The sequence below is a fragment of the Coregonus clupeaformis genome, chromosome 12, assembly GCF_020615455.1.
Source record: "Coregonus clupeaformis isolate EN_2021a chromosome 12, ASM2061545v1, whole genome shotgun sequence".
Classification (NCBI taxonomy): domain Eukaryota; kingdom Metazoa; phylum Chordata; class Actinopteri; order Salmoniformes; family Salmonidae; genus Coregonus; species Coregonus clupeaformis.
Window position 1 is genome coordinate 28,986,947 of NC_059203.1, and position 14,790 is coordinate 29,001,736.

Sequence of the window (14,790 nt, forward strand, 5' to 3'; positions counted from 1 at the left end):
TGTTTATAACGCTATTATGGGTATTCAGACACGGCCAGTGAAAGTAATGCAGCAGTCAGACCTCTTGCCTTTAGCAGGAGAGACCAGTCAGGCATCCTTATAATGACTATATACAAAGGGGAATCTGCCAACGTAGCCTCATATATTACCCACTCTACCTGAAGGATAGAGTGCATTGCATTCTACCCCAAGCAGAGGCATGCTAAGCTACACACCCACACACACTGTGGGACAGCAAACAAGGACACATTTTTAAGTACACATTGTAAATGTAACTACTCAAGGACATAAGGGAGTTCTCCTCATAGAGTTCCTATCATTCATTATGAATGATATGATCTCTATGGTTCTCCTCCTCAGAACATCCAAGTAATAGCATAATGGATCCACGGCAGCTTGATGTCTTGCAACAGAAAAAGGCCAAAGACTTCGAAAAATGTTGGACCAATGATCATGTCCAAATGTGTGTTATTTCCTCAATGATATCCAGGTCACGGTCACCATTGCAAAAGAGAAATCTAACCTCAAGGGTGTTTCCTGGTTAAATAAAATGTCTTCTTCTCACCCTGTTTTTCTTTGTCTTCTTCTTTAATTTTCCCTCTTTGCTCCCCTCACATGCTGATGTTACTGTGCAATTTGCCCTGTCAGCTCTATGCTCTGCTCTCACTGAGACACTATAAATAAATACAATAATGTCCAAGAGCACTAATCTCTCTGTTACGCTAAACGTGATATACTTCTTCTTGCACATCTCTCTCCCAGCAATGCATTGAGACTTACTGTATATAGCTATTACTGTAACAGTGGTGTCATAACACTTACGTTCCCAGAACTTCTTTGAAGTCATAGTTTTCTTTAATGTCCGACGTCTTCTTTTTCCATCCATTCCCGTCCTCTAGATCTCCAAGGGGCATCCTAACCTATTCTGTCAATCCGATCGGCCACGGGAGAACTGTGGAGGGATGAAGTGGTGGACAGTCAGGCAGAAAGCTTAGCATCAGCATACTAGCAGGCAACCCTGCTCACTGGAAAACACGCATGCACGCACACTCACTTCATGCTTTAAATCGAGTTACTGGAGAAGAGCAGCCAAGCATGTCTATGATGACACAGACAATCTATCATCTAGCCATTCAATACCAAATTATGATAGGCTTTGGAAGATGTGGTATTTACATGGATGAGTCTTAACTGGGCAAGGGCTGCATCCCAAATGGCACCCTATTCCCTATATAGTGGACTACTTTTGACCAGAGCCCCATTGGCCCCATGGCATGCCTAATGCAAAATCAGATATATGGATCAATATGGGAGATTTAAAGCACTTTCCAATGCCATCTCTCTTTAGTATTTTAATTCATTACAACTCACAGAGGTCATTTCAATCGATAAATAACCAGTCGAGGTTGTATTTACCACAAGGCTAAGAGAAGGGAGGAAGGGAGACAGACAAACAAAGTAATGGGTTCGCATTCAAAAATATGTTGCATAAAGCTTACTTCATTATTCAACGTTTTTAATTTTTTTCTGCATCAGGGATAGTGTACACAGACGTTTCCACTCTACAGCCAGATCTGGACAGGTTCCAAAATTAAATTAAATGAATTTCTTAACTACATTAACTCTAGAGTACAATTAATTTCCTTCACTATGGAAAATACCATTAACTCTATACATTTCTTAGATGTACTTGTTACAAAGAAGGGACAATCTCTAAGTACTACAGTTTACAGAAAACCTATAGATAAAAATACTATATTGACAGCTGATAGTTATCACCATCTCCCCCTAAAAAGAGGTTTACCAGTAAGCCAACATCATAGACTGAGTCGAATCTGTGATACAGAGGAAGAATGTGATAGACAATCAAATTCTCTCCTTGAGCATTTTCGTTTGAGAGGATATCCCGATACCTTGCTTGATAAAGCTCAAAAACAAGTTAAAAGCTTGAACAGGAGACATTTACTTAATAAATCCCAACAAAAACAGAAGAAACAGTTTTCTGTAAACTATATACTTACTTTCAATGATAGCCGTAATGGCATCAAGTGAAAGCTGGGACCACAGTCTCATTGTAAATAAACATTGGCACATATTATCAGACACCTCTTTAAATTCTGCTTTCCAGAATCCACCTTTATTCACCTATAAACGATCAAGATATCTATCAAACATATTGGTTAAATCAGATGTGGTCAGAGAGAGAAAAGAGGCCTTTTTTTAAAGGATGCTTCCCCTGTAGATCTTGTACCTCTTCTAGCACCATAAGGAAATGTTCTAACTTTGTATGCCCTCAGACTTCTAGGACCTATGAGATAAAGTCATGTATAACTTGCACTACTAAAGAAGTTATTTATATGTTACAGTGTTCTTGTAATAAGATGTATATTGGAAAAACATCCCGCGCCTTGAAAGTATGTCTTGGAGAACATAAATCCACTATTAGATGTCAAGATATCACCTCGTCAGTTGCGAGACACTTTATAGAACAAAATCCTTCTATTAATTAATTACTTTGCGACGGGATTGAAAAAGTGAATCCACCAAGTAGATGAGGTGACTATGACAACAAATTACTCCAAAGAGAAGCTATGTGGATATATAAATTAAATTCTGTATCTCCACACGGTATAAACGAAGAATTAGATTTCCCCTCTATAAGCCACATTTAGACTGTTATACAAGAAAACTGTCCATATCAGATTTTGCATATCGTTTATACGTTGGCCCACCATATTTATGAATGGCTTTGCCTGATGTCCTATGTGGTGGGCTATCTCATTAATTGATGTGATGTATTTAGGTGAACGGACACCTGGGGCGATCGATGTGTGAGTTGCCCTTCGTGCCCACTCCCATACCCTATAATTCTGTATCTTTTTGTGACTCATTTGTATACAGGTAGACCAGAGGGGCCGCGTCCCTGATTGGCAGATGAGCGGCAACCTTGATTATAACCACCTGCTGCTCATCTGTTGTTCTTTACAAATGCTGTTTTGAATATAAAAAATGTTACCTACACACTGAAGAAGGCTGTAAAGCCTAAACGTCTGTGTAAACTATCCCTGATGCAGTAAAAAATCCAAAACAATAAATAATGGAGTAAGCTTTATGCGACATATTTGAGTGTGAACCCGCTTTGTTTGTCTGAATTCGTGGGTTTAACGCACCAGACAAGCTTCTGGGAGAGCGCGACGGTTCTCTTTAGATTAGAAAGGGAGACAGAAAGAGAGAGATGTGGTTCCAGTTTGTTTGTTTGTGTGTGTGTGTGTGTGTGTGTGTGTGGTTTTATATATATATATATATATATATATATATATATATATATATATATATATATATATATATATATATATATATATATATATATATATATATATATATACATACAGTGAGGGAAAAAAGTATTTGATCCCCTGCTGATTTTTGTACGTTTGCCCACTGACAAAAAAAATGATCAGTCTATAATTTTAATGGTAGGTTTATTTGAACAGTGAGAGACAGAATAACAACAAAAAAATCCAGAAAAACGCATGTCAAAAATGTTATAAATTGATTTGCATTTTAATGAGGGAAATAAGTATTTGACCCCTCTGCAAAACATGACTTAGTACTTGGTGGCAAAACCCTCGTTGGCAATCACAGAGGTCAGACGTTTCTTGTAGTTGGCCACCAGGTCTGCACACATCTCAGGAGGGATTTTGTCCCACTCCTCTTTGCAGATATTCTCCAAGTCATTAAGGTTTCGAGGCTGACGTTTGGCAACTCCAACCTTCAGCTCCCTCCACAGATTTTCTATGGGATTAAGGTCAGGAGACTGGCTAGTCCACTCCAGGACCTTAATGTGCTTCTTCTTGTGCCACTCCTTTGTTGCCTTGGCCGTGTGTTTTGGGTCATTGTCATGCTGGAATACCCATCCACGACCCATTTTCAATGCCCTGGCTGAGGGAAGGAGGTTCTCACCCAAGATTTGACGGTACATGGCCCCGTCCATTGTCCCTTTGATGCGGTGAAGTTGTCCTGTCCCCTTAGCAGAAAAACACCCCCAAAGCATAATGTTTCCACCTCCATGTTTGACGGTGGGGATGGTGTTCTTGGGGTCATAGACAGCATTCCTCCTCCTCCAAACACGGCGAGTTGAGTTGATGCCAAAGAGCTCCATTTTGGTCTCATCTGACCACAACACGTTCACCCAGTTCTCCTCTGAATCATTCAGATGTTCATTGGCAAACTTCAGATGGGCATGTATTTGTGCTTTCTTGAGCAGGGGGGACCTTGTGAGGCGCTGCAGGATTTCAGTCCTTCACAGCGTAATGTGTTACCAATTGTTTTCTTGGTGACTATGGTCCCAGCTGCCTTGAGATCATTGACAAGATCCTCCTGTGTAGTTCTGGGCTGATTCCTCACCGTTCTCATGATCATTGCAACTCCACGAGGTGAGATCTTGCATGGAGCCCCAGGCTGAGGGAGATTGACAGTTATTTTGTGTTTCTTCCATTTGCGAATAATCGCACCAACTGTTGTCACCTTCTCATCAAGCTGCTTGGCGATGGTCTTGTAGCCCATACCAGCCTTGTGTAGGTCTACAATCTTGTCCCTGACATCCTTGGAGAGCTCTTTGGAGCATTCCCTTTAAGAGTGTGCTCCTAATCTCAGCTCGTTACCTGTATAAAAGACACCTGGGAGCCAGAAATCTTTCTGATTGAGAGGGGGTCAAATACTTATTTCCCTCATTAAAATGCAAATCAATGTAGAAAATGTTTGACATGCGTCTTTCTGGATTCTTTGGTTGTTATTCTGTCTCTCACTGTTCAAATAAACCTACCATTAAAATTATAGACTGATCATATCTTTGTCAGTGGGCAAATGTACAAAATCAGCAGGGGATTAAATACTTTTTTCCCTCACTGTATGTATATATATATATATATATATATATATATATATATATATATATATATATATACACACACAAACAAACAATCTAAAACAAATCTAAAACAAAAATCCAGAAAATCACATTGTATGATTTTTAAGTAATTCATTTGCATTTTATTGCATGACATAAGTATTTGATCACATACCAACCAGTAAGAATTCCGGCTCTCACAGACCTGTTAGTTTTTCTTTAAGAAGCCCTCCTGTTCTCCACTCATTACCTGTATTAACTGCACCTGTTTGAACTCGTTACCTGTATAAAAGACACCTTTCCACACACTCAATCAAACAGACTCCAACCTCTTCACAATGGCCAAGACCAGAGAGCTGTGTAAGGATATCAGGGATAAAATTGTAGACCTGCACAAGGCTGGGATGGCCTACAGGACAATAGGCAAGCAGCTTGGTGAGAAGGCAACAACTGTTGGCGCAATTATTAGAAAATGGAAGAAGTTCAAGATGACGGTCAATCACCCTCGGTCTGGGGCTCCATGCAAGATCTCACCTCGTGGGGCATCAATGATCATGAGGAAGGTGAGGGATCAGCCCAGAACTACACGGCAGGACCTGGTCAATGACCTGAAGAGAGCTGGGACCACAGTCTCAAAGAAAACCATTAGTAACACACTACGCCGTCATGGATTAAAATCCTGCAGCGCACGCAAGGTCCCCCTGCTCAAGCCAGCGCATGTCCAGGCCCGTCTGAAGTTTGCCAATGACAATCTGGATGGATGTTCAACCTCTCTTTCGTAACGTCTGAGATCCCCAGAGATTGGAAAGCTGCTGCGGTCATCCCCTCTCCAAAGGGGGTGACACTCTAGATCCAAACTGTTACAGACCTATATCCATCCTGCCCTGCCTTTCGAAAGTATTTGAAAGCCAAGTTAACAAAACAGATCACCGACCATTGCGAATCCCACCAAGTACCTTCTCCGCTATGCAATCCGGTTTCCGAGCTGGTCATGGGTGCACCTCAGCCATGCTCAAGGTCCTAAACGATATTATAACCGCGATCGATAAGACAGTACTGTGCAGCCGTCTTCATCGACCTGGCCAAGGCTTTCGACTCTGTCAACCACCGCATTCTTATTGGCAGACTAAATAGCCTTGGTTTCTCAAATGACTGCCTCGCCTGGTTCACCAACTACTTCTCAGATAGACTTCAATGTGTCAAATCGGAGGGCCTGTTGTCTGGACCTATGGCAGTCTCTATGGGGGTGCCACAGGGTCCAATTCTTGGGCCGACTCTTTTCTCCGTGTATATCAATGATGTCGCTCTTGCTGCTGGTGACTCTCAGATCCACCTCTACGCAGACGACACCATTTTGTATACATCTGGCCCTTCATTGGACACTGTGTTAAAAACCTCCAAACGAACTTCAATGCCATACAACACTCCTTCAGTAGCCTCCAACTGCTCTTAAACGCTAGTAAAACTAAATACATGCTCTTCAATCGAACGCTGCTGGCACCCGCCCACCCGACTAGAATCACTACTCTCGACCGGTTCTGACATAGAGTATGTGGACAACTACAAATACCTAGGTGTCTGGTTAGACTGTAAACTCTCCTTCCAGACTCACATTAAGCATCTCCAATCCAAAGTTAAATCTAGAATCGGCTTCCTATTTCGCAACAAAGCCTCCTTCACTCATGATGCCAAAATTAGCCCACCCAACTACCTTTTCCCCATATTGTTAATTATTTTGCTAATTTGCACCCCAGTATCTCTATTTGCACATCATCTCTTGCACATCTATCATTCCAGTGTTAATACTAATTGTAATTATTTTGCACTATGGCCTATTTATTGCCTTACCTCCATAACTAGCTACATTTGAACACACTGTATATATATTTTTTCTGTTGTATTTTTGACATTATGTTTTGTTTTACCCCATATGTAACTCTGTGTTGTTGTTTTTATCGCACTGCTTTTCTTTATCTTGGCCAGGTCGCAGTTGTAAATGAGAACTTGTTCTCAACTGGCTTACCTGGTTAAATAAAGGTTAAATAAATAAAATAAAATAAAAATAAATCTCATAGTTTTGATGTGTTCACTATTATTATACAATTTAGAAAATAGTAAAAATAAAAAACAACTCTTGAATGAGTAGGTGTGTCCAATCTTTTGACTGGTTCTGTGTGTATATATATATATATATATATATATTATAACCGCGATCGATAATAGACAGTACTGTGCAGCCGTCTTCATCGACCTGGCCAAGGCTTTCGACTCTGTCAACCACCGCATTCTTATTGGCAGACTAAATAGCCTTGGTTTCTCAAATGACTGCCTCGCCTGGTTCACCAACTACTTCTCAGATAGAGTTCAATGTGTGAAATCGGAGGGCCTGTTGTCTGGACCTATGGCAGTCTCTATGGGGGTGCCACAGGGTTCAATTCTTGGGCCGACTCTTTTCTCCGTGTATATCAATGATGTCGCTCTTGCTGCTGGTGACTCTCAGATCCACCTCTACGCAGACGACACCACTTTGTATACATCTGGCCCTTCATTGGACACTGTGTTAACAAACCTCCAAACGAGCTTCAATGACATACAACACCCCTTCAGTAGCCTCCAACTGCTCTTAAACACTAGTAAAACTAAATGCATGCTCTTCAATCGAACGCTGCTGGCACCCGCCCACCCGACTAGAATCACCACTCTCGACGGGTCTGACCTAGAGTATGTGGACAACTACAAATACCTAGGTGTCTGGTTAGACTGTAAACTCTCCTTCCAGACTCACATAAAGAATCTCCAATCCAAAGTTAAATCTAGAATCGGCTTCCTATTTCGCAACAAAGCCTCCTTCACTCATGCTGCCAAACATGCCCTCGTAAAACTGACTATCCTACCGATCCTTGACTTCGGCGATGTCATTTACAAAATAGCCTCCAACACTCTACTCAGCAAATTGGATGTAGTCTATCACAGTGCCATCCGTTTTGTCTCCAAAGCCCCATACACTACCCACCACTGTGACCTGTACGCTCTTGTTGGCTGGTCCTCACAACATGTTCGTCGTCAAACCCACTGGCTCCAGGCCATCTATAAATCACTGCTAGGCAAATCCCCGCCTTATCTTAGCTCATTGGTCACCATAGCAGCACCCACCCGTAGTCTGCGCTCCAGCAGGTATATCTCACTGGTCATTCCCAAAGCCAACACCTCCTTTGGCCGCCATTCCTTCCAGTTCTCTGCTGCCAATGACTGGAACGAATTGCAAAAATCTCTGAAGCTGGAGACTCTTATCTCCCTCACTAACTTTAAGCATCAGTTGTCAGAGCACCTTACCGATCACTGCACATGTACACAGCCCATCTGAAATTAGCCCACCCAACTACCTCATCCCTATATTGTTATTTATTTTGCTCTTTTGCACCCCAGTATCTCTATTTGCACATAATCTCTTGCACATCTAGCATTCCAGTGTTAATACTAATTGTAATTATTTTGCACTATAGCCTATTTATTGCCTTACCTCCATAACTTGCTACATTTGCACACACTGTATATATATTTTCTGTTGTATTTTATGACCTTATGTTTTTTTTTTACCCCATATGTAACTCTGTGTTGTTGTTTTTATCGCACTGCTTTGCTTTATCTTGGCCAGGTCGCAGTTGTAAATGAGAACTTGTTCTCAACTGGCTTACCTGGTTAAATAAAGGTGAAATAAAAAAAATAAAAAAATATATATATATATACAGTGGGGGAAAAAAGTATTTAGTCAGCCACCAATTGTGCAAGTTCTCCCACTTAAAAAGATGAGAGAGGCCTGTAATTTTCATCATAGGTACACGTCAACTATGACAGACAAATTGAGGGAAAAAAATCCAGAAAATCACATTGTAGGATTTTTTATGAATTTATTTGCAAATTATGGTGGAAAATAAGTATTTGGTCACCTACAAACAAGCAAGATTTCTGGCTCTCACAGACCTGTAACTTCTTCTTTAAGAGGCTCCTCTGTCCTCCACTCGTTACCTGTATTAATGGCACCTGTTTGAACTTGTTATCAGTATAAAAGACACCTGTCCACAACCTCAAACAGTCACACTCCAAACTCCACTATGGCCAAGACCAAAGAGCTGTCAAAGGACACCAGAAACAAAATTGTAGACCTGCACCAGGCTGGGAAGACTGAATCTGCAATAGGTAAGCAGCTTGGTTTGAAGAAATCAACTGTGGGAGCAATTATTAGGAAATGGAAGACATACAAGACCACTGATAATCTCCCTCGATCTGGGGCTCCACGCAAGATCTCACCCCGTGGGGTCAAAATGATCACAAGAACGGTGAGCAAAAATAACAGAACCACACAGGGGGACCTAGTGAATGACCTGCAGAGAGCTGGGACCAAAGTAACAAAGCCTACCATCAGTAACACACTACGCCGCCAGGGACTCAAATCCTGCAGTGCCAGACGTGTCCCCCTGCTTAAGCCAGTATATGTCCAGGCCCGTCTGAAGTTTGCTAGAGTGCATTTGGATGATCCAGAAGAGGATTGGGAGAATGTCATATGGTCAGATGAAACCAAAATAGAACTTTTTGGTAAAAACTCCACTCGTCGTGTTTGGAGGACAAAGAATGCTGAGTTGCATCCAAAGAACACCATACCTACTGTGAAGCATGGGGGTGGAAACATCATGCTTTGGGGCTGTTTTTCTGCAAAGGGACTAGGACGACTGATCCGTGTAAAGGAAAGAATGAATGGGGCCATGTATCGTGAAATTTTGAGTGAAAACCTTCCATCAGCAAGGGCATTGAAGATGAAACGTGGCTGGGTCTTTCAGCATGACAATGATCCCAAACACACCGCCCGGGCAACGAAGGAGTGGCTTCGTAAGAAGCATTTCAAGGTCCTGGAGTGGCCTAGCCAGTCTCCAGATCTCAACCCCATAGAAAATCTTTGGAGGGAGTTGAAAGTCCGTGTTGCCCAGCGACAGCCCCAAAACATCACTGCTCTAGAGGAGATCTGCATGGAGGAATAGGCCAAAATACCAGCAACAGTGTGTGAAAACCTTGTAAAGACTTACAGAAAACGTTTGACCTGTGTCATTGCCAACAAAGGGTATATAACAAAGTATTGAGAAACTTTTGTTATTGACCAAATACTTATTTTCCACCATAATTTGCAAATAAATTCATTAAAAATCCTACAATGTGATTTTCTGGAGAAAAAAAATCTCATTTTGTCTGTCATAGTTGACGTGTACCTATGATGAAAATTACAGGCCTCTCTCATCTTTTTAAGTGGGAGAACTTGCACAATTGGTGGCTGACTAAATACTTTTTTCCCCCACTGTGTGTATGTATATATATATATATATATATTTCCAACATCACTTAATCTGTTATAAATCTGTCACAAAAGTGAAAACGATGTATCTTTAGATAAGATTGTAACACTCAAGAGTCAACACTACAATCTGATGGATGAAACCGTTTTAATAAAGTGCAGGAGAAATTGGCTGGCAGTAGTCTCCAGTAGTCCCATCCATCATCATGAGGATAGATGGAAGTTTTATTTAGTGAAATTCATTATGACTGCCAAAAGTATTCTGCAGTAAAATGTTAATGCATTTCACATAGTTACTGTATTTGTCTGTAGGCTGTGAAGAGGTGAAAATAAGTTGAGTAAGGCAACAGTCAAACATACGCTACATGACCAAAAGTATGTGGACACCTGCTCGTCGAACATCTCATTCCAAAATCATGGGCATTAATATGTTGTTTGTCCCTTTGCTGCTATAACAGCCTCCACTCTTCTGGGAAAGCTTTCCACTAGATGTTGGAACATTGCTGCGGGGACTTGCTTCCATTCAGCCACAAGAGCATTAGTGAGGTCGGGCACTGATATTGGGCGATTAGTCCTTGTTCGCGGTTGGTGTTCCAAATTATCCCAAAGGTGTTCAATGGGGTTGAGGTCAGGGCTCTGTATAAGCCAGTCAAGTTCTTCCACACCGATCGACAAACCATTTCTGTATGGACCTCGCTTTGTGCACGGGGGCATTGTCATGCTGAAACAGAAAAGGGCCTTCCCCAAACTGTTGCCACAAAGACAACAAGACCTTAACTAGCTGAATCAGATATGCTAAATTAGGGTTGGACTGAAAATCTCCAGGAAGAGGGTTGGGCAGCCCTGATCTAGAATGTCATTGCATGCTGTAGTGTTAAGATTTCCCGTCACTGGAACTAAGGGGCCTAGCCCGAACCATGAAAAACAGCCTCAGACCATTATTACTACTCCACCAAACTTTACAGTTGGCACTATGCATTTGGGCAGGTAGCGTTCTCCTGGCATCAGCCAAACCCAGATTTGTCCGTCGGACTGCCAGATGGTGAAGCGTGATTCATCACTCTAGAGAACGCGTTTCACTGCTCCAGAGTCCAATGGTGGCGAGTTTTACACCACTCCAGCCGACGCTTGGCATTGCGCATGGTGATCTTAGGCTTGTGTGCTGCTGCTTGGCCATGGAAACCCATTTCATGAAGCTCCCGACTAACAGTTATTGTGCTGACGTTGCTTCCAGAGGCAGTTTGGAACTCTGTTTGCGCTTCAGCACTCGGTGGTCCCATTCTGTGAGCTTGTGTGGCCTACCACTTCGCGGCTTAGCCGTTGCTCCTAGACGTTTCCACTTCACAATAACAGCACTTACAGTTGACCGGGGCAGCTCTAGCAAGGCAGAACCTAAACGAACTGACTTGTTGGAAAGATGGCATCCTATGACGGTGCCATGTCGAAAGTCAATGAGCTCTTCAGTAAGGCCATTCTGCTGCCAGTGTTTGTCTATGGAGAATGCATGGCTGTGTGCTCGATTTTATACACCTTTCAGCAATGGGTGTGGCTGAAATAGCCGAATCCACTAATTTGAAGGGGTGTCCACATTCTTTTGTATATACAGTGAGGGAAAAAAGTATTTGATCCCCTGCTGATTTTGTACGTTTGCCCACTGACAAAGACATGATCAGTCTATAATTTTAATGGTAGGTTTATTTGAACAGTGAGAGACAGAATAACAACAACAAAATCCAGAAAAACCCATGTCAAAAATGTTATAAATGTATTTGCATTTTAATGAGGGAAAAAAGTATTTGACCCCTCTGCAAAACATGACTTAGTACTTGGTGGCAAAACCCTTGTTGGCAATCACAGAGGTCAGATGTTTCTTGTAGTTGGCCACCAGGTTTGCACACATCTCAGGAGGGATTTTGTTACACTCCTCTTTTCAGATCTTCTCCAAGTCATAAAGGTTTCGAGGCTGACGTTTGGCAACTCGAACCTTCAGCTCCCTCCACAGATTTTCTATGTGATTAAGGCCTGGAGACTGGCTAGGCCACTCCAGGACCTTAATGTGCTTCTTCTTGAGCCACTCCTTTGTTGCCTTGGCCGTGTGTTTTGGGTCATTGTCATGCTGGAATACCCATCCACGACCCATTTTCAATGCCCTGGCTGAGGGAAGGAGGTTCTCACCCAAGATTTGACGGTACATGGCCCCGTCCATCGTCCCTTTGATGCGGTGAAGTTGTCCTGTCCCCAAAGCATAATGTTTCCATCTCCATGTTTGACAGTGGGGATGGTGTTCTTGGGGTCATAGGCAGCATTCCTCCTCCTCCAAACACGGCGAGTTGAGTTGATGCCAAAGAGCTCAATTTTGGTCTCATCTGACCACAACACTTTCACCCAGTTCTTCTCTGAATCATTCAGATGTTCATTGGCAAACTTCAGACGGCCCTGTATATGTGCTTTCTTGAGCAGGAGGACCTTGCGGGCGCTGCAGGATTTCAGTCCTTCACGGCGTAGTGTGTTACCAATTGTTTTCTTGGTAACTATGGTCCCAGCTGCCTTGAGATCATTGACAAGATCCTCCCGTGTAGTTCTGGGCTGATTCCTCACCGTTCTCATGATCATTGCAACTCCACGAGGTGAGATCTTGCATGGAGCCCCAGGCCGGGGGAGATTGACAGTTCTTTTGTGTTTCTCCATTTGCGAATAATCGCACCAACTGTTGTCACCTTCTCACCAAGCTGCTTGGCGATGGTCTTGTAGCCCATTCCAGCCTTGTGTAGGTCTACAATCTTGTCCCTGACATCCTTGGAGAGCTCTTTGGTCTTGGCCATGGTGGAGAGTTTGGAACCTGATTGATTGATTGCTTCTGTGGACAGGTGTCTTTTATACAGGTAACAAACTGAGATTAGGAGCACTCCCTTTAAGAGTGTGCTCCTAATCAGCTCGTTACCTGTATAAAAGACACCTGGGAGCCAGAAATCTTTCTGATTGAGAGGGGGTCAAATACTTATTTCCCTCATTAAAATGCAAATCAATTTATAACATTTTTGACGTGCGTTTTTCTGGATTTTTTTGTTGTTATTCTGTCTCTCACTGTTCAAATAAACCTACTATTAAACTTATAGACTGATCATTTCTTTGTCAGTGGGCAAACATATAAAATCAGCAAGGGATCAAATACTTTTTTCCCTCACTGTATATAGTATACTTGTTTAGGACTACAGAGAAAGGGAGATTTAGCTGGACCCTAACATATGTTGTACAACCGCAACCTCTCTAACAAGTGTATTTCAAGCCAACCTGTCAATTTCCGATTATGACCATTGGTACCCTGTTGGCCAAGTCCCAGTTTGTAGCACAGTGCATGAGTGCAGTGCATCCATAGTCACAAGTAAATGTGTGGAAGTCCTGGACATTATTGCTCTATGTTTGAATAGTAAGTAGTAAGGACAGCCAGTGGCCGAATAGGCTATAGCAGAATAATACCAATAACAAGGGAAAGATGCAACATATTGTTCCATAGCCTCATAGTTCTTCTAGCTTTATTTAAATTCCAACATGCTACGACAACAATTGAAATGTAAAATAGCAAGATTAAGAAAAAAATAGTTCTGATATAGAATAGAATAGATTAGATTACAATATGTATACTTTCAATTTATTGAGAAACCTTCTGGTCTTTCTAGGCACGATTAGGCTATTAATGAAAACGGTACTACAGCAGACGGGTTGACCAGTGAGATGAATCAGAACTGCTCAAACATGTAATCTACACTGTTATCATACATACATATTTTAATATATCCAAGTACAAGTATAGCGCACATCAATAGGCACTTAAAGGAGTGTGGGTGCGCTGTGCATAGGCCTAAGCATGTTCTCAACGTTCAACGGTTTAGTCTAGCGAGCCTATAAGAGCATCTTGGATATGAATTGTAGGCTACGGTATAAGACATAGCCTTTGCAAAATCGAAGATGCGCCGGTTGGATAGGAAGGCTATAGAATAGTCTACTGCGATATTATACCCGAGGCCAAAAAACTGAATGACTGAAATGTGGTTACATTTTCTTATGCATCCAAATAGAATGAAAATCTTACCTGAATGCACGGAGCTCAATAATCCCTTCTCCCTCTCAATGTGTGGTTTCAGGTTTGGCTCTCTGTGCGCAGCACTAGATCAGTTCAGGCGAGTAGCCTGACGCCAAGAAGGGCATGGGCTTCAGAGCTCAGGAAATCAAACAGCCCTAAATCAGCAAAAGCGTTGAATAAAAGGTAGCCGACTATCTGGACCTAGGTTAAATTAACTCTATCGCCTGACATGGATTGTATTGCCTAAAGCTAATGGCCTAACATACCGCATTAGACTTCATGATGATGTTATTATAAGCTATTTGGGCTGGCTATTGATGAGGGGGTGCAATTTCATTAGATACAATAGAAATTGCGTGAGATTTAATTTCAGAATGATAAAACAAAATAATGTTGATTCTGAGAATTTTAGACGCTCTGTAGCCTAATATTGCATGTCAATTCAATCGAATCTGCATT

General features: G+C 42.0%; 1 protein-coding gene across 1 annotated transcript in view; it reads right to left on the reverse strand.

Moving 5' to 3' along the window:
• LOC121578159 (calcium/calmodulin-dependent protein kinase type 1-like) overlaps positions 1 to 14,686 on the reverse strand; it is a 69,432-nt gene extending 54,746 nt beyond the window's left edge. The window contains exons 1-2 of the mRNA XM_041892312.2: positions 14,341 to 14,686; positions 823 to 952 (exon numbers count right to left, since the gene is read on the reverse strand). Of these exons, the coding sequence (XP_041748246.1) occupies positions 823 to 914 (92 nt within the window). The 5' untranslated portion in view covers positions 915 to 952; positions 14,341 to 14,686. The remainder of the gene's footprint in view (positions 1 to 822; positions 953 to 14,340) is intronic.
• Positions 14,687 to 14,790: the final 104 nt, after the last annotated feature.